The following is a 22042-nucleotide window of genomic DNA, read 5'->3' as shown; positions in this document are numbered from 1 at the left end:
TGCCAAGGTGTGTGCACCAGCCTCTAACTGGTGGTATTTTTAGTGTGACACCTTCTGACACCACAATCTGTGGAACAGGAAGGGCATCAGACGGGAAGAGCAAGGGTAATGCAGAGACGCGTGTGAGGGACCCAGGCGAAGAACCCAGTTCCTTCCTTGGGGTGATCAAATCATGGTGGTTATGCGTCACCATGTCCGGAGGCAGCTTGTTTCCTGCACAGAGGGGCAGCACATGGGGCACGCGCACGTGGCAAGAGACACCTCCAAACTCCAGTGCTGAACGGCAGAGGCTAACAACCAATGTTGTGCCCTGTATTTGCTATTGCTTGGTGTCCTGCTCCCCAACCAGGTCCTACCACCGGGTGCTGGTACTTGCACGTAGCCTTCATCCTTCCTGCCCTGCAGCCACTGCCTGGTGGGAGGCAGCGCTATGGAGACACCAGCCCATTCCCCCTGGCAGCCCAGTTCTTGCTACATCCGCCAGTATTTCTCCTTGATGGTGTCCTGGGACATCACTTCTACCGTGCTGGAGGAAAAGGGAACGGTTGGGTTCCCTGTGGTCAGCTCCATCTAGAAACAGCTCTGCAGCTCCTGTGTCCCGCACAGCAGTGTCGCTGAGAGCCCAAAGCCTGCGCGGTGCGGGGCAGGGAGCGGGCCGGCCTCGGGCAACAAGTTCCCTGCAGAGCGGCGGCCCCAGCAGGGACCAGGGCTGCTACCTCTGCCAGGGGTGACTCAGGGCATGGGAGGTCCCCGCAGGAGCCACCTCTGCCTGCCGAGCCCTGGGGAGGTTGCAGCTCCCACAATGGCTGCTTGTTCCTGGCTTTGCTTCTCCACCTTGGCAGGATATCCCCACGAGGACAGGGCTGGAGCAGAACACACCTGCCGAGAGCAGCGTGGAGAAGGACTCCGATGTCAGTGCTTCAGCTGGTGGCCTGGGGCCTAAGTTATCTTGAGGGTGGCCACTTCCCGCTGACAAGACTGATCGTCTGGAGCTTTCTAGGCAAGAGTGTTCATCCCTGGGGCTCTCCCCACTGCCTTGGCCATCTCTGGTGAGCGGTGGTAGCATGAGCCCACCACGGCTGCATGTCTCAGCTGGGAATTGCAAGAGGAGTGTGCTTGGCCTTAGCAGATGTTACTGGTTATAGCTACAGTAGTAAATTAAAGAGGGCCAGCATCCCCTCCTTTATGCCACATGGATTTTTGATCAGGTCCTGGCCACCCAGCACCCTCCAAAGCAAGGTGACCTTTCCAGGTGGCACCTTGAGGCACAGTCTACTAGTCTGCAGGTTGGAGCCTGTTAGGATGGGTGAAGGCCTCAGCGTCAGACATGTCCAGAGCTGGTGACCACTGGGCCGATTCAGGAGGGACCATCTGGAAGGAGAAGGGGGAAGCAGAGGAAAAGTCAACTTTGGCAGCCGCCCAACTTCTGTCCCTGTCTCTTCTTTGTATTCTTCAATGAGCTGTGATGCCAAGAGGTTGGATTTCAATTTTCTGTCCAGAAGTATGGAGCTTTATTTATTTATTTTCATAAATGTCCATTTTTAAGAGCAGGACTAAAGAAAAGCTGCAGGCAGAAAAGGGAAACAAATGTTCAGTCCTCCAGAAAAAAAACCTTTTCTCTATGTCTTGGTACACGAGCACGGGAATCCTCCTGGTGAGCGGTGAGGAGGGAACCTCCACAGTCTCAGGACTCCTGCAGGCTCTGACCACAAAATGTGGAAAGGAGGCAGGGAGGCAGAGAGGGGCCCATACAGCACCCTGACCTGACCGCAGCTGCCTCTCTTCGTGTGTCTGCAATGCCTTGTTCATCTCTGTCAGCCTAGCACAACGTGCTGGGAAGGGGCAGCAAACCAACCCAGCCTGAAGCTCAAGGTAAGATGGACACGCAGCCTCTGGCTTTCTTCTGGAAGCATTTCCTCTACAGCTTTGTCCTCTGATAGGTAGATCTAAGCAACCTCCTCCCTTGACTTCCCTCTTACCTGTTGAGACTTGCAGCCCATCATTCCTTGGGCTCCATCAGCTCTGCTGCCCCAGCACTAGCTATGAGTGCATCACCCTGGACACCCCAGGATTTTCCAAAACCTCTCGCTTCAAGCCCATTTCTGAAAGGAATGAACTGTGCAATCAGTATAAACAAGGAGGCCCCTTAATAAACCCAAAGTGACAAAGAGCCAAGTGGCCCCTGGAGCTACCTAAGGGCTCTGCAAACACTTTTGGGGCCTTAAAGGAGAGTATTGGAGCCATAAGCTCTGTCTCGACTATCTGCTGAGCCCCACTGACCTAAACCCAAGAATAAACCCAAGATTGAGAGCACTGTAGGGTTCAAGACGGATCCCAGTGAGCAGGAGGCGTGAGTCCAGGGAAGCTCTACTTGCCAGGCCGAGGTGCCACATCAGCTAGTCAAAAGACCTTCTAGCCTTGCTGGTCTCTTTGGCAATGACATCATTGCTTCGGTCTGTAAATCATATCCTTTTTGTGCCAGGAAATGCTCAGCAGTGCTGGTCTCGGTATGATTTTTGAGGGTTTCTGTGGAGGTTTGTTTTTTTTTTTTTTTTTAGTCCTCACTTGGTTTGCTGCTCCAGGGCATTCACATCCCGATGAAGTGCAGCAATTATCCACAACTTCTGAACAAAGTGTCCGAACTTCTTGTTTATTTATTTATTTATTGTTTGTTTGTTTGTTTTTGCCTATTTATTTATTTATTTGTCGTTAAATGCAAATGCTGCCTTCGGTCCCTCATGGTCTCATCTGCAGCTGCTTGGTCTCCAGTGGGAGAAACCCTCCCCTGTGACTCAGGGCAGGAAGCTGCAGCACATGGCCCTGATTCCGCGCAGAGATAGCAGCCAAAGAGCCGCTCTGCGCTCTGAGCAGGGCAGCGCAGTGCCTTACAATGCCTTCATTTTCTGACGGGTCTTGGCCCCAAAGCACCATGAAAGCGTTCTAAGTCCGTGCCAAAGAGGCATCTTCCTGCGCGCTGTCCCCAGGAGTGTCCAGGGCATTGGCCCCTCTGCCAGCTGGCCTGCTGCTAGGGGGAAAAGCAAGAATTAGCCACTTGCTAAGGAAGAGATGTCAGTGAAATGAGTGGTGGGGAGCACAACTGGGTGAAAACCGCAGGAGCACGCAGGGAAAGGCTGAGGAGACATGCTGAAAGTTTGAAGCAATAGGGATGGCGAAGGAAGGTGATGGTGCTCTCCCCCCTCCCCGCCCTCGCTCGGGGACGTGGGGTCCTGCTGTGCTTGCGGAGCCTTGTCCCCGCTGTGCTCCGAGCACGGGCCGCCCCTCGGGCTCTGCCTTTTCCCCAGGACACGGAGGGCCGCCCCCCACTCGCTGCCCCCCAGCCTCCAGCTCCCTGCCCTGCTGCCCCCGGCCCCTCCGCCACCGCGGGCCCCCGCAGTGCCCCGCGGCCCCAGCGACACGGACCCCCCGCCCCGGACACCCCCGCGGGGGCGGCCCCGTCCCGCCCCGTCCCGTCCCGCGGGCTGCGGCGCGGCGGGCGGTGACTCACGGCGCGCGGAGCGGCAGAACCGACACGCGATGGCCACGGCCCTCGCTCCGCTGCTGCTGCTGCCGCTGCTGCTGCCGCTGCTGCTGCTCGTCGGGCGCGGTGAGTGCGGGGCCCCGCGGAGCGGGACGGGGCGGGCGCGGGCAGCGGAGCCGCCGCGGCTCCCGCCGCTCCTCGGGCTCGGGGCTTCCCGGCGCGGGGGTGACGGCGGTGGAGCCCGAGCCGAAAACCTCGCGGTACCGGGACCCCGGGGCGTTTGTGAATGAAAACCCCGCGCCAAAACCCCCAAAGGGGAGGAGAAGTTGTTTTTTGTATTTTTATTTGTTTGTTTTCCCCGTGGGATGCTTCCCCCAGGAGCATCCTCGCTGCAGATTCACGGGCACATTGAGGGGATGGGTTTTGCGCTTAGGAATTACTCGGGGAAGCACTGAGATTTGCTTGCTTGGATTAGATGCAGGGATGCAGAGTGTGGCAAGGCTGGGGAAGAGATTGCTGGTAGGAGGGGGTTGCTGCTCTCGGAAAGATTTCCAGGTCACTCGGGCTAGGAGACTGAACTCAGCGTCAGGGTAATCCCAAGGTTCTCCTCATCATCCTCTTCCTGAAATTGGTAGAGGACAAAGGTGGGAAAGTGGGCTCGGAGGTGCTCCCCGCAGTCGGCTGAGCACTGGGCTTGTGTCCTACAGCCAGAGAAAGCCCCATCGGCTGGCGCTGCCTGCGGCGGTCCCTGCTGCAGGGGTGCGTGCTGCCTCTTGCAGAGGGACAGGCACAGCGCTTTGGGTGATTGCTCCCCTCCAATCCAACCGGCTCTGTTTCCAGCCTTGGCTCCCGTTCTCCGATGAGGATCAGACCTGCAGGTCTGATCGTGGCCTGGCAATGCCAGACCTTCAACCCCCATAGCCCGAACAGCAAGAGCGATTTCCGTGGGTGCTCTTGGGAGCAAGACTGTACTTATCTGCCCAGCCAATGTGTTTTCTTTTTTGGGGGGGGGGGGGGGGTGTGACCCTTGTAGCCTTGCTGGAGCAGCCACACGGTGCGGTTGGGGCTCAGCTCCAGAGCCCAGCGAGCAGATGGGGCTGGCCAGATTATGTAATTGCACCCGGATGAGCCTTCAGCAAGAGAGGGAAACTTGTCACCCTCCAGTCTGCGCCGTGCTGGCAGCGGGACCGTGACTCAGTCCGCCGAGTGGGTGCTGACGAGGCTCTTGGCTCCCGCGCACGCGCCGTGGGCGAGGGCTGCCAGGCACCCACAGATGGAGCGCTCTGCTCTGGCACCGTCCCCGTGTGTTGCCTCCCTCCCCGTCTCGTGTGGGAGCTGCTGGCCACCATGCATGGGCGTCCAGAGACTGCGATGGGAGGTCCCAGTTTGGTGGTCCTGGGAGAGCTCCCTGGGGATCTGAATGGATTTGTCACCATGGGGAGAGAGAAATTTCACCCCTTGGGTGCTGGTGCCTTGGCATCGCCCGGGCTCTGAGCATGACCGAAGCTCTTGCCCTTTGGCTTTTGCAGGTGTCTCTGTCAGCCTTGAGGAGAAGCTGGCCCATGTGGAGAAGTATGAGATGGTGAAGCCGCGCAGGCTGCCGGTGGCTCGGGGCAGGAGGGACCTCTCTGCACATTCTGTGAGTAGCGTCACCTCTTGATCACCACCAGCCCAGACGGCTGCAGAGGGGAGCCTGCACCCTGTCATTTTAAGCTTCTGCTTAAGCCAATGGCTCAAGCCTACCCAACTGGCTTGTTGTTCCCTGAAACATGGCTGAAAAGCCATGCCAGGGAGCTGAACAGGCAGGAAACTCAAAGTGCCCTTGGCATGGAAGTGGCAGAGGACGAGGCTCAGAGCTGAACCTCCTTTAGCCTGTGTGTGGCACGGGGCGAATTTTCTTGCAGTGCCTATATCCCAAATGGTAGAGACATCAAAGCATGGGCTCAAAGCAGCGTTCCTTGGGTTGTCCTGGCTCAAAATAGTTGCTGCTGATAGCCAGGAGACGTTGGCCAGCGTTTCCACCTCCTGCAGTCTCGTACCGACGTTGTGATGTCTGCTCTTTTCCTGAGCACTGGTTTGTGGCGTCTCACTGAGATACAAGTGTTTCTCTTTCTGTGTTTTCTTAAGCCGTTTTTTCATCCTTTGGGCTAGGGAAGCATGAATCAGAAAGTTTCAGGAACCCACATGAAAGAACCACAGTGCTTTTTGTTGGAGGCAGAGCGGGGGGGAAATGCAATTTGGGGGGAGGGAATGGGGTTTGACTCAGGAGTTTTGAGCCCTTGGAGTTGGCCTTCCTGGGATTGTGGCCTTGACCTCAAGGATGCTTCCCTCATTGCCTTAAAAGAAGTGAAATTCAGCTAAACATATGACGCCATTTTTTTTTAAGACTAAAAATGCACTAACTTTAGCACCTGATGAGACTGGGAGGTTGAGGACATTCATTTCCTAGTAAGCTCTTCGTACAGCGCGTTCACTCGGGTTTCAAACCCTTCTCTCACCGAATAGCTTCACAAACACTCCCTGAAAGCATCTGTTTTCTCTGCTCCAGAAACCTAAACTTGTCCACGAGATGAACGTTCTCCCGGCTATTTAGAGTCACCATCTGGTGCCAGGCATGTTGAACGTCTCTCTCTCTCTCTCTCGGCACCGATCCCACGGGGAAGAGAGCTCGCCGAGTGGCACGTCCCCCTGCTTTCCGCGGGCACGGCGCTCGGCGGCGCGTAGACGGGGACGCGGCAGTGTGGGAGGGCACGTGCTGTCTGGAGCAGCGTGTCCCCGGCGTCGCTGTCGGTGGGGGTCTCTCCTGGATGCCGATGTGTTAAGGGTAGAAAGTCTCCTGCTGTTTGAAGTATTTCCTACTTCTTCCTCCCTGAGTTTGCTCTTAGTAGCGTTGGCTGGGGACGCGGTTCTTGGTGGGGTTGACTCACCAACAAAACCTTCTCTGAAATGGAGATGAGCGACCGAAAGGGCAGTTTCCGTGCAAGGCTGGAAATGAAATAGTTGAGCGAAACCAGATTCTGGCAGCGCAGGATTGCCTGAGACACCAGCCTTCAGCGAAGGGCATGGTTTTGCCCTCCTACCCTGAGTCATCAACTTTGCTTAGCAGGGGTAGGGTGTGATAAATGCGCATGTAGACTCGCCATGCAAAGGGACCTGAAAACAGAGCAGGAGAAGGACCTTCAAAAAGTGCTAGGCTGAGACAACTGGTGTCACTTGAGGAAGTTGAGTAGAGGCGACATCTTGGGTTTTGTGGTTAAACCCTTCTGTCTCTGGAGGACACCTGTATTTTCCTCACACTCGGGAAATATATATTGATGACAAGGCTGTTTCCAGCCACAGGACCCAGCATCACCACATGCTCACACATCACTGCTGATTTTCCTTGCCATGTCCCAAAGCCAGCTGAGGCAAGAAGGAGAATCCTTTGCCTGGATGGGGGCAGCAAAGCTCTCGCCAACCCCAGCTCAGCACTTTGCAGGAATCACTGGGACTTAGCAGAACAAGCAGAGCCACAGCACAGGGTGGCAGGGAGATGTGGGGGGGTCCCTCTGGTACCCCAGCTGGAGCCTGCATACAGCCTCCTCCAGGGAAAGAGATGGGTCAAGAAGACTCTTTGGGCAGACAGATGCCTGCTGAGAGCATCAAGCTCAGAGGAGCTCAGTGGGTTCCTCTTCACTGAGGCGGACACGTGTGGCTGGAGCTGGGGCAGGGGCTGCACTGGGACAGAGCAATCATACCCCAACCCTCTGCAAGCCCTTTAGGTCTCCTCTTATAATTAGACCAACTGGAATAAACTCCTTTTCTCTCTCCATGTGCTCTGGCCACTGCTCTGTCTGTGCTTGCTCAGCACTGTCACGAGGTCAGTGTGGCTCTGGCACAGGCAGGACTGAGTCGCTCATGCTTTCAAAGCCTTCCCATCCGGAGTGCTTACAAAGCGCTCACTCACCAGGAAGGAGGTGCTTCAGGGAAGTTTTTTATCAGCTTTTTTTTTTTTTTGCCTTTTTTTTTTTTGTTCTTAAGCTTGCACTGCAGTTCTTCTCCCCACTGCCCCCTTGCGCCCCTTCTAAGAGCTTTTCAGTGAATTCTTAAGGCCTTCGCTGGCTCTGGCATGGCCAGCAAAAACAAAGGGTCGCTTTGTTGGCGGGCACGGGAAGGAAAGGCCGCGTCACACATGAGACACCCGTCGGTGAGAGGAAATGTGCCAGGGACCGTGGCAGCGAGATGCTGATGGGGATGCTGTGCAAGGGACCTGGGCTGCCTTACTCCACGGAGACCTGTTGGGGCTCACTCAGCATGCAGGGAGGATGTTTCGTGGCCAGCAGCCGGGCGCTCCAAGCGTCGCTTCCAATTGGAAACATGAATGGGGTGGAATGGAGGGCAACTGACTCACCGGAAAAGCCTTTTCCCTGACCTAGCTGGCTCTGACTGCGCTGCTGAGACAGCAGGACCTCCCGCTTAACCCCAGCTCCCATCTGCTTGTAGATGCCCTCCGGGGAGTGCTGAGCCTTCATATGCTAATAGTTACTGTCATCCTCCTTGGGGAGAGGCAAACACCTCATCCAGGAAGAATGCTGGCCCTGTAGCGAGCTGGTGCTTTGCCTTTCACATGGTCTCTCACATTAGGACCCTGCAAGAGCTGAGGAAAGGCCCTCAGGGAGCCTGTCCTTGCCCCTGTGGTGAGTGAGGAGGTCCCACATGGTGCCAAAGTCACAGCCTGACATGGAGCACCACAGGAGGGGGTGAGTGGCTGTAGTGTCTCCCTGTGGTCCTGCTGAGATGGTTTCTAATGGATGGTATCTATCGCGCTGGAGGTTTCTAGTCCAGCATCCACGGATGGGCATCACAAGCGAGCAGAGATGGGACTTCAGGAAACACTTTCTCCTCCAGGGAAGGAACATCCCTTGCAGGTGGTTTCCTCTGGAGGGGAACACTCCTTGCAGGTGCTGGTTCTCTGTCCTGGGGATTTCAGGGCTAGGTTGGGCTACCGTGACCCAGCGCTGGTGGCAGGAGGTTGGAATAGAGACTCCTTGAGGTTCCTTCCACCAACATCCTGGTGATGCTGCGAGGTATCTGGTGTAAAATGGTCTTAAGCCTACCTGCAATAGAGCTCATGTTATTAGATCAGCCATAGATAAGGAAGTCTCTACCAATAAAAGCACTTGTGCACCAAAGACCTTTATGTTCTGCCCACGAGCAAGTGCCAATTGCAGTCTCAAAAAAGGAGCTCTTGTGACTGATGAGCAGGAAATTTCAGCTCCTTGTGTGCCTGTCTTTGGCCATGCATCATACAGGGGAAACCAGCCGTTGCTGACTCTCTTCTTCGTTGCTGGCATGACTCGTTCTTTATCTCATCATGCGTTGGGGATTTGTGATCTTGTAGAGGTACTTTCTTGCTCTTCTCCTGATTTCCTGCCTCTTCGCTAGATGCGTTTGGGGTGAGTGTGTACATTGCCTCTGGGCAGTGACAAGAGGTGTTGTCAGTGCCCATCCTGCAGTCACCTGCTTTATTTGGTGCGTGTATTGGGATGCATCTGGGCAAAAAAAAAAAAAAAAAAAGCCTTTTGCAACTTGTGCTGCTGGTAACAGTGGGTTTGTGCTGGCATTTTGTTTCATGCAGAACATCTATCCAGACCATGTCCTCTACAGCATCCGTGCCGAAGGCAAGGACTATGTTCTGCACCTGGAGAAGAACATGTGAGTGCCAGTGGGCCGAGAGGGCTGGGAGACTCGTTTACACTAGTGTTCAAATACTCATGTTTCCCTGTGAGGTCCTGGGCCTGTTATATTCAAATATAATGCCCAGGAGCACCTCAGCCTCTGAGCCTAGGGCTCACCGTGTTCACGGGGAGGTAGGCAGGGTTTCGCCTGTGAGGTCCGGAGTGATGCTGAGCCCACCTGCAATATGTACATCACCTTCCCATCTTCTACCTAAAGGAGCTGTCATGGCTAACATGATCCCTTTCGTGTTCTTGCAGGGAGCTCCTTGGACAGCATTACACTGAGACGCATTACTCGGCTGACGGCACAGAGATCGTAGAGAAGCCAGATGTTCGGGTATGGGGCTTGCCTTGCAGTGGGTTCCTGGAAAAGTGGCGTTTAGGGTGAGGAAGGCTCTGCTGACAGTGTGAGACCTTCAGGACTAGGTTGCAAAGTGCCAGGCGCTGGTGGCACACAATGTGGTATGGCTCCGTCTTCCCTCCTTGAAGGTCACTGCCCCACGTCCTTCAGCATCTGTCTCTTTAGCTCTTCTCTCTGTGATTCCAGTATGGTGCAGATTGCCTTGACACATCTGTTTTCTGTCTTGCAGGATCATTGCTTTTATCAAGGTCGTGTTCAGGGGTATGCCATTTCAGCAGCCAGCATCAGCACCTGCAACGGGCTCAGGTAGGACTTTTGATCCACCGAGGGCACTGCATGGGACAAGGGTGAGCGGGAAAGGTGAATGAGCTCTGGCAGCTTTCCCAGGTGGGCAGCACCAAACCAGGACCCAGAAGGGCATTGCTCGTTTCCTCTGCACATTGCAGTGCCTCTCCTGAACGAGTAAACACTGTGTAAGGGTGAGTGGATGTGACAAAGCCCTGCTCTTGAGTGAGTCAACAGGGTCTAATTCTAATGATGACTCGGTGTGGCAAAGCCCTGCTCTTCTGGGCCTGACCTGATGGAGGAGAGAACTCACTTTTCGCTGGAGGAGGGAGACGAAAAAAGGTCCGTTTGCTCAGAGCAGTGGGAATGTTGCATGTGTGACCTCAGTAGCTTAAAGCCTAGAATGAAAAGACACGGGCAGCCAGCTGTGGGTTAGCTCCCCTGAGCAAGAGCTTGACCCTTACTTCTCAGCCTGCTTCTTATGCAGAGTATAAGGTGGGTATAACTTACATGGGGATAATGCAGATTCAGAAAGACACAACAAGCCTTGCCTGTGTGTTTTCACTATAACGTCGCTAACGTGTCTTGCCTTTACAGACTGAGACTGCAGTATATTAGACTTGTGGTGGTCAGTAGGACAGATTTTACTTTTTGCCTTCACATTTGCAATACCTTACAGAAAGCATCTCGGAAGTCAGCACTGGTTACTAGCCATGTTAAAAAACATGTTAAACCTGACCCAGCAACACCAGGCACTTCAGCAAATTTCTGCTGGTCCACAGATGCTGAGCTATGGATCACTCCCATGACAACATGGCAACTCAGTCAGTTTTCCACCCCCTAATTGTGCATTTGTCCAGTCTGTACTTCCACATTCTCCAAAAACAAGTGCTATAAACGTGTTGCTCCTATTGCTCCTCATCTCTGGCCAAGTCCAAGGACTGCTCCATTTTGCAGTAGTGGCCTGTACCTCATCCAAGCTGCTATTCTGCCTGCAGGAAGGGAAAGGAAAGCAATGGGTGCTTTCCTAGCTGGGATTTGGCAGCAATGTTTTGTATTAGAGTTACTCCTAGTGGTGTGTGCAGTGTCTAGACACATCCTGTTGGTCTGTACTGAGAACAGCATCGCATGGGATATTTCTTTCTTGAAGACTGTGTGTGTAACCCCTACTTGAACTGATGTCTCTTCTTATTTTTGGCAGTGGATTTTTCCGTGTAAATGAGACCGCCTATGTGCTGGAACCCCTGAGCGAGGATAAGGCTGGATGGCATGCAGTGTACAGAGCAGCTCACCTGCGGATGAAGCGTGGCACGTGCAAAGAGTCTAGTGCCACCGTGGAATATGACCACGAACCAAAAATTGCTGCGGCCATGAAGCTCCATCACTGGGTTAGGAACTACACGGCTCCTCTTTGCCATAGTTGAGTTCACAAGTGCCAAGAGCCTGCCTCTGAAAGGCTAGGATTGGAACTGGGCCATACTGCATCTCTTGATGATACTCCCCTCTTCCCACCCAACTGTTGCCAACTGAGTGCCCAAACACAGGTTCCTACCAGGCTCAGTGGCCTTGCTTCTGGTATGAACAAGTCCTCAGATCCTGCACCATCAGCAGGAACAGCTTTCTACCCATGAGCTCTCCGCTGCCCTGTGCAACCCATGCAGGTGCTCTCTGTATGCCACTGACACCTGCAGAACCTGTCTAGTACCTCCATCAGTAGCAGGCTAGAGGTCTCTTTTATATGTTGGAAGGTGTCTCAAAGACCCTGCAAAATGTCATTAGGAAACAGAGCTAACAGAGCTACTAATCCTGAGCAAGACAAGATGATTCCCCAGGAGCTAACAAATCCCATGGGATGGCCAGCTGCATAGCTCCTCCTTGCATTCACTTTAATCTTCCTTTTCAGAAATCAGCTCCATTACACAAAGGGCCTCGATATGTGGAGCTGATCTTGGTTGTGGACAATGAGGAGGTAAGAGAGGGGGGATTGGTTCTTGTCAATTCACTCTCCTCCCAGGTAGAAGGCAACCTGGAAATCTCTCCATTTCTTTCCCATAGTTCAGAAAGTACAAGGATTTGCGCATGGTGCAGAACCGCATGAAGGAAATCGTGAACCACGTTGACAAGGTGAGTTCAAGGGTCCTGATCTGCCCACCTTGCATGTGTGTCAGCATACACAGGGTCAGTATGGTTCCCACCCCACTCTAGGAGAAGGCTTCCTGCTGTGGAAATGGAAAAATATTGTCAATGAATATGGTAGTGAAGAGAGGAGAGAACAGAGCAGATTAAATGACAGAGCTGGAGGAAATCTCAAGTCGATTAGGTGGTCTACCAGATAGTGACCAAATCCATTGGCCAACAAGGTGTGCAAAGCAGATATTAAAAGGAACGCTGCTCTCTGATGGGTGCCCAAGGGCAAGAAAAGACTGCCTCAGAGCTCTCTGCTAGTCACCTCCGTAAGAGAACAGGGGGAAAAAAAAAATCTCCTTGTAACTTTTGGGCGGGATGTTGCCTCATCAATTCATGAGCTGGAGTGGGTGCCAGCCCAGGTCAGGCCTCTGGAAGTGGGTGTATAAACTTTCTGCTCTCATCGCTTTAGCCTTGCTGTCCAGTAGCACCATAGGAATGGGTGGCCATTGCTAGATGGAGAGGGCATTTCAGGGTAAACCCTGTTTACGTGGTCACATAAGGTCCCATTGCTTTGTGGCAGGGTCTGTAATATACCTGGAGTGTCAGTCTGGTATTGCATGACTAGGTGAACTTGAATCACAGGTTTCTGGAGTGGATGGGACCTTTCCTCTGCTGTGCAGCTTAAATCCAAGTGCTGTCTCTGGGGTTTCTCCCATCTCAGCTTTATCAGTCTCTTCACCTGCGTGTGGCCTTGATTGGCTTGGAGGTGTGGAACAACAAGGACAAAATCACTGTGAGTCCCAACCCAGAAGTGACTCTGGACAACTTCCTCCGTTGGCGCGAGACAGAGCTGCTGAGGAAGAAGAAGCATGACAATGCCCAGCTGATCACGTAAGGGTACCAGGCAGGACTGGATCCTCCCTGGCGGTCCCTGGGCACACAAGCACCTTTTCTGCCTTCTGCCCCTGTTAGTATGTGGGCCATATGTTCATCAATATGCTTTCTTCTCACAGGGGCATAGACTTCCATGGAACAACTGTAGGCCTCGCAAAGAAGCTTGCGATGTGCACCAGGGACTCAGGTGGCGTCAATCAGGTAGGTCCCACTGCCTAGGCATGCTCCACGATGGCAGCAGTGATCCCATGGTCAGGCAGGGGCAAATGTGTGGGCTGAGGCGCTGGGCTCTGCCCGTCCAAACTATACTTCCAGATCTAAATCTTGTCCCTGGCATCAATGATCCTGGAGAGACTGACTCTGAACCATGTGTCATGGCCTAGAGGGAAGGGTGGCTGTGGGAAACAGAAATGGGCACCTGCACTGTGCAGGCCTCTCATATAACTGAGCCATGTGGAGAGCCTCACAAAGCTACTCCATAGACACAGGGCTCTTCCCACTGCCTTTCAGATGGTTAGGACATGATTTGCAATCCCTCCTCAGTCATCCTCACTGTGCACCTCAGACCTCAGTCCCTCCACCTCACCCCAGGGATAGCATCCTTTGCTAGCACATGAGCCAGAAACACCATAAAACCTTAATTTTAGGGTAGCCACTATATGTATTTATATATATACGCAGATATATATGTACATGTTGTCTTACATGCCAGAGAGCCCAGCCCGAATGTCTCCAAGGACTGTGGGACCAGACCCAGGTTTCATCTTCATTTATGCTGGCAGGGAAGCATCTGGGGATGAACTGCAGACAGCAGCAAGCCCTGACACTGAACTGTTGAAGAGCAATAATGGGCCTCTCAGAGATGCTATGGAAAGGAGACATATGAATCTCATTCTTGTTCTACAGGACCACAGTGAGAATCCTATCGGTGCCGCATCCACCATGGCTCATGAGATGGGGCACAACCTGGGGATGTCTCATGATGAAGACATTGCTAGCTGCCACTGTCCTGTCCCCAAAGCTGATGGAGGCTGCGTTATGGCAGCGAGTGTTGGGTGAGTGAACAAGAAAGGGGAATATCCCTAGGTAGTGGATGTCTCTAGATATCTCCTAGCACTGTCCCAGCGAGATTGAGGGTGAAGCTCTTGAGACATTTGAGGCCAGATCAACATTGACCACTTCAATAATCAATCTTTGAAGTTACACTTGTGTCTGGAGAGGGTTCCAGCAGTTATTCTATGGGATGACAGCTGCAACGGCCCTATGGCTCTTATGTCTGGTTGTGATCACCTATTTTTCTTTCCCCAAGCTTGGTTTACCCCAAGCTCTTCAGCAGCTGCAGTGAACATGACATGTGGCAGTTCCTTGGAGACCCCAGGACCAGCTGCTTGCTGAATGCCCCCAAGGCTGATGAGCTGTATGGGGGGCCCGTGTGTGGGAATCAGTTTGTGGAGCGAGGAGAGCAGTGCGACTGTGGCCCGCCGGAGGTACGGACACTCTTACGGAGAGGCTGGAAATAAAGGAGGGCTTTGATATGTGCTGGCTGCTTGTAGCTGGATGTGGTGTTTGTGGGAGAGTTCCTAGGAAGGATACCCCCTAACCCACCCTCTTCCAAAAGAAGATCCCAGCAAAGGGTCATCATGGCATGGCATTCTTTCAAAAGCCATGATCAGCTTCTCCTCACCATTAGAAGCATCACATTTCAGACCCATTGTTGTGCTGTGGCAGGAAGATTTGAGACAAACTGCCAGGTGATGTCCCTGGGCTAAATCCCTCACTTCGGGCTCTTCCTGCTTGCCCTGCGTGGATTTGTGGCAATGGCGTTTTCTCCTGTGAGCTTGCAGCTGTAGGAAGGTCAATATTTGTTAGTTGTAAATGCATTATAGCTTGCTCCTGGCTGATTCATGGCTGGTTCCTCCAAGGACTTGTTCCCATCTGATTCTGAAGAGCCAGTGAACCCAGGGTAGATGCCTGGCTCTTGAGCAGCCCTAGTTTCATTTCACAGTAGTGTAAAATTTAAGCTGTTTGCTGCCTATGTGAGCAGCCTGTGAGAGAGATGCAACATGCCCGGAGAGTGCTAATGGCCAGTCCCTGTCCCTTCTTGCCTTGCAGGAGTGCTCTGATCCCTGCTGCAATGCCACCACTTGCCAGCTAAGAGAGGGAGCCGAGTGTGCCCGTGGAGAGTGCTGCCAGGACTGCAAGGTACCTCCAGCTTCCATCACGGGAAAGGGGATGTTCTTAGCAAGGAAAAGGGAGCTGGCAGGTGCATGATCCTGTCCTGGGCTCCTTGGGGACTCCCTGATAGAGGCAATGTATATGCAAAGCCTGAGGGAGAGTCTGAAGAACCCTGTGAACCCTGGAGAGCTACTGGAGACCATGCTGCTCTAGTTGCTTTGTCACCTGCAAAATCACCTGTTTAACCTCCTAACTCCTTTGTGATTCGCTGCAGGGATGTTATTTTGTGATCTGATCAGATAGGGACACAAGAGGGAAAACATGGTAGAACATCACAGAAGTGCTGGTGAGAAGGGACCAACCACTGCCAACACCAGATCAGTGGGTCTCACCTGGCTTTCTCCAAATGAGTCTTGAAAACACCCAAGGATGGAGATCCTTCTCCCTGTCCCTAGCAGCCCATCCAAGGCCAAAAGCAACGAGCGGTTTGGGAGAAAAATCATGCTTCTCATGTGGCGCTCTTGCTACACTGGCAGTCACCATCTGGGTGAGAATACTGTGCGGCGGATAAGTCACCTCCTGTTTCTGGCATCCTTGAGTCCAGATACCTCAGCTCTGTTTGGTCTGGAGCAGGGTAGAATAAGTTGGAAAACAGAGAAGTATTTGGAGAAGATAGGGATAGCTTGCCCACGGTTGGGGAAAGCTACCTGCTTGCTCTGTTTCATTTGTCCAAGAGAAAGTTAAGCGATATCCGCACTGGTTTCTAAGCACAGATGTGGGCAATGCTTTGACTTGAGCAGACAAGGCTGTAAGAGGAGCTGGGGCAAGTCCAGACTATAAGTAAAGCACAGAATATTTGGAGCAGTGCCCAAACATGAGCACAGCTTGTTGGAGGCCTGGTGGCATCTCCACCCCGTGCAGGCTGAACTGTGCTCGAATGTGGTGCAGAGGGAGTCACAGTGTCCTCGACAGACTGTTCTTTGTGCAGGTGAAGGCTGCCGGCGCGTTGTGCCGAGCCAACAAAAACGACTGCGACTTGCCTGAGCACTGCACCGGCCTCAGCCCCGAGTGTCCAGAGGACGTCTTCCAAGAGAACGGCATCCCGTGCCAGCACGGGAGTGGCTACTGCTACAACGGGGCATGTCCTTCACATGGCGAGCAGTGCCGCATGCTCTGGGGAGCGGGTAAGGCACCCTTGTCACCCTAGGCGTGAGGAGAAAGGGCAGAGCTCTCCAGAGCTGGTTCCTCCACTACAGGGTGATCCCATGGCCAGCTTTGGCATCCTCAACAGAGATGATAGGGCTGCTCTCTTTGGGAAGGTGACCCAGCAGCACCTGGGAGAGCAGCTGTGGGGTCAGGCAGATCTTCGCACCAGGGGTGGATGGTGCCTGCTGCTCTCACATGGACATTGAGCCATGTGTTGCCATGATGGTGATGCCATGTGGTTTGTGCCGGCTGCTGCCAGCTTGACACAGGCTCTGGCTTTGCTTGATCCTTTTCTTCTGTGTGTCCCACAGCTGCCCAGGTGGCCCCTGACGCCTGCTTTAACTACAACAGTGAGAAAAACCTCTACCTCCACTGCCTCACTGAGTCGGGGAAGAGGCCCTGCAGCCCTGAGTAAGCAATGGAGCAGTCTGGGTCTGGCCATGGCTTTTGCTGGGGCCTGGGGCAAAGTCCCCAGCCCTTGGCAACTCTCTCATGCTCTGGATGAGAGGCTGGGCTGGTGGCTGGTGCTCCCTGCGCTCACAGCTACCTCTGCCTCCCCTCGCAGGGATGTGAAGTGCGGCACGTTGCTGTGCTTGAGCGAGAACGCCCACCCCGTCATCGGTGGCAGCTCGTACTACATCTCGTTTAACCGCCTCAAGTGCAAAGCAGCCATCACTGACAATGATGCCAGCGGGACGGTGGCCAACCTCAAGCTGGTGCCCACAGGCACCAAGTGTGGGGAGGAGATGGTGAGTGTACAGGCCCAGCTGCTGTGATGGCTGGGAAGATCCCCTGCCTGAATGGGGCACCTGGTGGACGCCTTGCTCTGCTCTTAGAGCCCTTTGCCTTCTTGCAGGTCTGCTACGCCGGACGCTGCCAGAACGTCCTGGTCTACGGCAACAAGAACTGCTCTGCAAAATGCAACAACCATGGGGTATGCCCAGCCCTCTAACATGCTCCCGTATCGCGCCAGCCTGTGGGGTGTCCAGGCACCCTTCCTCAGCTGAACCTAGTGCAAGGGCAGGAGAAACCCTGCTGAAATTGGGGCTGGATCATGGCCTTCAAAGGCAGACAGGGAGCTTGGTGGCAGCCCCAGCTCAGGAGCAGTTTGCAAACTTAGACGCAGTGTGCGCCTGCGCGCTGACTCTGCCCTCTCTGATTTCAGGTTTGCAATCACAAGCGGGAGTGCCACTGTGACCCAGGGTGGGCAGCGCCGTACTGTGAGCAGAAGATTTCCGAGATCACCACAGGTATGTGGTGCAGAGATCGCCGCACCATGTGCCTAGCTGGCAGAGAAAAGCCCTGGGGTGGGAGGCGGATGAGAGCGTGGGGGTGAAGGTGAACCCATGGCCATAGGTGCCCATGGGCATCTCTCCATGCTGGGTGTGTTGGGCAGGAGGGTGCCCATTCTCACAGCTCTTGGGTCTCTGCAGGGAGCAGCACTGTGGTCATGGCAGCCATGCTGGCGGTGCTGGCACTCTCCAGTATCCTGCTCGGTGGATGCTTTATGCTCATCAGAGGCGGCGGGAAGAGGTACTTCCAGAAAGGGTAAGTCTCCAGCTGCCTTGCTGAGGCAGATAGAGGGGATTTTCACCATCGGGGCTTTGAGGGTTGTGTCTGAAGCTGGACAAAGCTGCTGATGCCATGTTGGTCCTTTGCATTGCAGGCGAATCTCCACCAGCGCTGCCCGGGGCCTTGCCAACCCGCTCTTCCAGGAGGGCGGCAGGAAGCGGCCCATGCAGAGCGAGCTGTCCCGGAATGACATTGGCAGCCCGAGCCTGCTCACCACGACCTCGAACCTGCATGGTGCCCGCTCCGTGAGGCCCAGCCGCCCAGCTCCAGAGGTAGGAGAGTAGAGCTGACCTGGCCGGATGTGCTGCAAACAGCCTGTGGCAAGCGGTGAGGGCACCTTCATAGTGTCCTACGCCATGCAACATCTCATCCTTATTTCTGCTGATCCTATAGCCTCCTGTGCCAGCCACTCAGATGACGTCTCCAACCTCTCCAGTCCATCCTTCTCAGGTAACCACCATCCATCCCTGCATGGCACCCAGTGCATCCAGAAGTCATTCTTAGCCAGGCCTGAGACAGTCTGGCTCTGGTGGATAAGCCTGGCTTATCTCCATGTGTTAGGTGTGGGGGCAGTCTGTCCTTCACGCAGACATAAGTCTGCTTGCACAACTTCTTAGTCTCCCCATGGATGGACCCAGAAAGTCTTCCATCTCCTTGTGCATCAGGCTATGTCAAGCTTGGCAGTCTCTGTGGGACCTTGCCAGGGTCTCCGTGTCCCTCTTGTATAGCTCAGGACACAGACTGCCACGTTCCCACAGTCACCCTGCCCTTCCTGCCCTGATCTTGCCCTGACCCCTTCTTGCTGGACACTGGAGGTTTTCTGCTGCTCAGTGTGCTGAGCTCTCCAGCCCATGACTGCCGTTTGCTCTCAGCACCTTTCCTTGTTTTGTAGCACCCCAGACTTGTTGGGTACATTTGGGTCATTCCCCAGATTGCTGATGAAGGGTAAAACCACCACGGTAATCAGCCTGCAAAGACTGGGAGTTGTCAGTGCCCGTGACTGTGGTAACCACTGTCAAGAGCTCTCCAAACGTTTCTGTGGCCACTGGCCTTCCTCTGTCCTTTGGGCAAAGCAGCAGCTCTTTGATTCTCCTTCACTCTAGGGTGTTGCAATGCTTTGTTTACCACCTCTGCCTCCAGCCTCTGCAAAGCCTCTGCTGGCTCCTAGAGAGGTAAGCTCAAATGTGAGATTTTGGGGAAGTGCAAAGACATGAAAACACCCCACTCCACTGGCCAAAGCCAAAGTTGAGGCAGGGTCATGACAGATCTGCCAGTAAGAAATCAACCATCTACCTAAACCCCTGCACTCACTTGGGCGCCTGGTATCCATATCTGCTTGGGAGGTGGAACCCAGCTCTTGCCCTTCTCCCTCGGCTGCCCCTCCGTCTCAAAGTCTGGCTTGGTTTCCCATCCCCGATTTGTGTCACTCAAACAAGGGGGTCGCTTTGTTCCTTTCCTTCTTCCAGGTGAAGCCAAGTCCACCCAGCAAGCCTCTCCCAGCGCTGAAGAGCAAGGTAGGGCACAGCTCCCATTGTGTGGAGTTTGTTGCAGGGGAGGGGATGAGGGACAGTGCCTGGGAAACCTAACACTGTGGGAACAGTCAGGATCTTGAGTTACTGCCTTGGGGAGTCAGATCCTGGTTACAGCATGGCCGTGGAGCTTGTGTCACTGCATTTTGCCCTGCCATTTGTTTGTTTGACAGGCTGCCTGGCCTCGCTGCACCACTGGAGAAGCACCACTGCCACCTCCTGTCCCACCTGCCAAACCTGCAGCCCTGTTGTCCCAGCAACATCCAGGCCCCACCATGCCCCAGGTGAGCTGCACCATGGCCCATGCTGTGGCCCTCCGAGTGCACTGCGCATAGGTGGCTCAGCCTTGAGCCACTGCTGTCCCCATATTGGCTCTGCACTAGAGGATGAGGGGACCTTGTGAAGTCCGCAGATCCTTCGTTCCCCTACTGACACGTCTATTTGTGTTTCAGAGAGGTGCCGCCCCGAAGGTGGCCCTGAAGCCACCCATGGCTCAGAGGTGACCCAGGCTGTATCCACCACAGCAACGGAGGAGTTGCTGGCGCTTGGGGTGGGACAACAAGAGTGTCCACGTCTTGTTTCAATGGTACTTGAATCACTTGCTGGACCTTCCCTTGAGGCCATCAGTGTTTACAGTTGTTTGAGCTGTGCCTTAAGAGACTTTCAGCTTTATGGCTTGACCAGGAAGAGTCATGAGCTGGGAGCTCACAGTCCTCAGAAGAGAACAGGAACCTGGACAGTGCCAAGACTGGAAAATCCCAAACTTCAGGAAAATCCCAAACTAGATCTTCTTTGTTGTTGTTTTTATGTTTTCTTTCTTCCTGCCCTTCTCCAACAAGCTCCTCCTGACCTGGCTCTGATTTTCAGTTGCTCCAGGGTTGCCTGAACCCTGGGGCCTGCTGCTTCTCTCACGCTGTCTGCACATCCAGTGTAGAGGCTCACACCTGGCCGACACGGCTCTTTGGACCCTGGCCTGAGGTTCTCCCGAGCTCCTGCTCATCATGGTCCTTCCCTGTGAGGCCAAGGCAAGGAGCTTGCAAAGCTCGGCCATGCTCAGAGCCCTCCCTAGTGGGGACAGTGCAGGTCACCTTCTGCATTAACCCAGTACTGCAACTGGGGCCAGCTGCACAGTGTGTCTTGCCCCAGGTGGCCTTGGCAGGTCCAAGCCACATTTGGGTTCACTGTGGTCAGTCCCCAGTGATATATGTTTTTTTTCAGCTCTGAAATTACCATTAGGCTCTTTTCCTCTTTTCCTACAAGGGAATTTCTTGGGGATGTTTCCACCACAGCCATTAATCTGTGACCCTTTCTATGATCATTTTGAGCCACTCGTTGTGAAACTGGTCCTCCCTGTTTTGATATCAGTCAAGTTGAAGGCTTTTATACAAATAAAGACTGAAAGTAACAGTGCTCCAGGGTGTTTTTCTTAGCGGTGGAAGCCCTCGGGCAATCCCCATGCTTGTCCCCTCCTCTTGCCTGATGGGCTTGTAGGGAGTAAACAGTGGAAAAACTGCACTTCCTCCCTGCCAAAACAGACCCTGGACCTTCTCGTTGCTCTGAAAATGGCCACAAGACCCAAGAAGAAGAAAAACCTATCTCCAAAACCCTGGTTAGAGTAGAAAGGAACCCAACTAATGTCCATGCTGGGACTGAGACATGAAGGGCCTCAGCAACCTGAGGCATGGAAGGGAGACGGCCTGTTGAGCAGATCCTCTTGCCTTTCTGTTGAGAGACAGTCAACCACCTCCCCCTTGGAGCTACTGAAATACGAGTTTACACCTGAGTTAGACTGGCTGCAATTTTCCCTGAGCCCGGGAAGGTCCAGGGCACTTGTGTGGCTCCAAAGTTGGCAACTGTTGCTACTGAGGATGCACACAGATAGATGCAGCGTGATCACGTCCTAAGAGGCGCTGAGACTGCCCCTCTCCCCCAGGCAGACACAAAGTCAGGGAGGAAATGGTATCAAAATAATTTTATTCTATTTTATCAAAAGAATGTAACACTGTGCACTGTAAACTTGAACATATGTATCGTGTTTCATTAGAGAAGGTGCTGATCCAGTGGCAAACCCTTTTTTTTTAAAAAAAAGAGAGCATAGGCCTTTTGAACAGAGGGAAAACAGTTCAAAACCAGGATTCAGATACATCCACTTTATCCAAGCTTGGAGGGAAGCAACACCCAGCTGAAGGTGCTAAGAAATCCATGGTTATTTGGCTGCCTGGGTATTTCATATGGATTTGGGAACATGTGAAGTGCTGTCCCCAGGGCAACAGCTGCAGGATCCAAGGAGGAGCTTTCTGCACAAGGCACTGGGCAACCTGCAAACCTTGCTACAGGACTTCAAGCCACAAGAGCAGGTCAGGGATCTCCCTAAAACTGCTCAGGCAGGAGATGGAGGTGGAAAGTGTAGATTGAACCCTGGTTTCCTGGCACCTCCAGGCTTGCACCTCCTACCCTGTGCCCCTGGATGCAGTTCGATCCCCATGGACTTGTGCTGCAATCACTAGCAGCCAGCCCAGGCGCCTCTTCTCCACGATGGAGGTCGCCTCCACCAGCCTGTGCAACACACCTCTCACCTGGAGATGGGGACTGGGGCTGCTCGCCAGGCCCCAAGATCACAAACCAGCACATGTCACATGGGAACAGGTCTATCCGCTCTCCAGGGATGTTTTTGTTTTCAAAGAGCCTATGGTTGAAC

At 53.8% G+C, this 22042-nt stretch overlaps 1 protein-coding gene across 1 annotated transcript; it reads left to right on the top strand.

The window, feature by feature from the left end:
* The first annotated feature begins 3534 nt into the window (after nucleotides 1-3534).
* ADAM8 (ADAM metallopeptidase domain 8) lies at nucleotides 3535-20120 on the top strand. The gene is made up of 25 exons (XM_088524971.1): nucleotides 3535-3604; nucleotides 5008-5117; nucleotides 9096-9172; nucleotides 9454-9532; nucleotides 9786-9862; nucleotides 11043-11229; nucleotides 11745-11810; nucleotides 11897-11965; nucleotides 12690-12859; nucleotides 12982-13063; nucleotides 13769-13917; nucleotides 14172-14349; nucleotides 14975-15064; nucleotides 16026-16221; nucleotides 16555-16654; nucleotides 16809-16992; nucleotides 17100-17177; nucleotides 17409-17493; nucleotides 17677-17791; nucleotides 17910-18087; nucleotides 18209-18265; nucleotides 18919-18987; nucleotides 19282-19329; nucleotides 19518-19628; nucleotides 19797-20120. The coding sequence occupies exons 1-25, from the start codon at nucleotides 3535-3537 to the stop codon at nucleotides 19845-19847; spliced, it is 2676 nt and encodes an 891-aa protein (XP_088381097.1). The 3' UTR covers nucleotides 19848-20120.
* Nucleotides 20121-22042: the final 1922 nt, after the last annotated feature.

The sequence above is a fragment of the Tinamus guttatus genome, unplaced genomic scaffold (genome assembly GCF_059628265.1).
Source record: "Tinamus guttatus ecotype Peru unplaced genomic scaffold, ASM5962826v1 Tinamus_guttatus_pri_ptg000023l, whole genome shotgun sequence".
Lineage (NCBI taxonomy): Eukaryota > Metazoa > Chordata > Aves > Tinamiformes > Tinamidae > Tinamus > Tinamus guttatus.
The sequence above is the reverse complement of the archived record's forward strand: the minus strand, read 5'-3'. Positions and strand labels throughout refer to the sequence as shown.

Bases quoted from the DNA above. Each gene is read 5' to 3' on its own strand.
- ADAM8 (XM_088524971.1), top strand. From the start codon at position 3,535: ATGGCCACGGCCCTCGCTCCGCTGCTGCTGCTGCCGCTGCTGCTGCCG. The intron at 18,088-18,208 runs GTAGGAGAGTAG...CTGATCCTATAG, and splicing joins CCAGCCGCCCAGCTCCAGAG to CCTCCTGTGCCAGCCACTCA. The intron at 18,988-19,281 runs GTAAGCTCAAAT...TCCTTCTTCCAG, and splicing joins CTCTGCTGGCTCCTAGAGAG to GTGAAGCCAAGTCCACCCAG.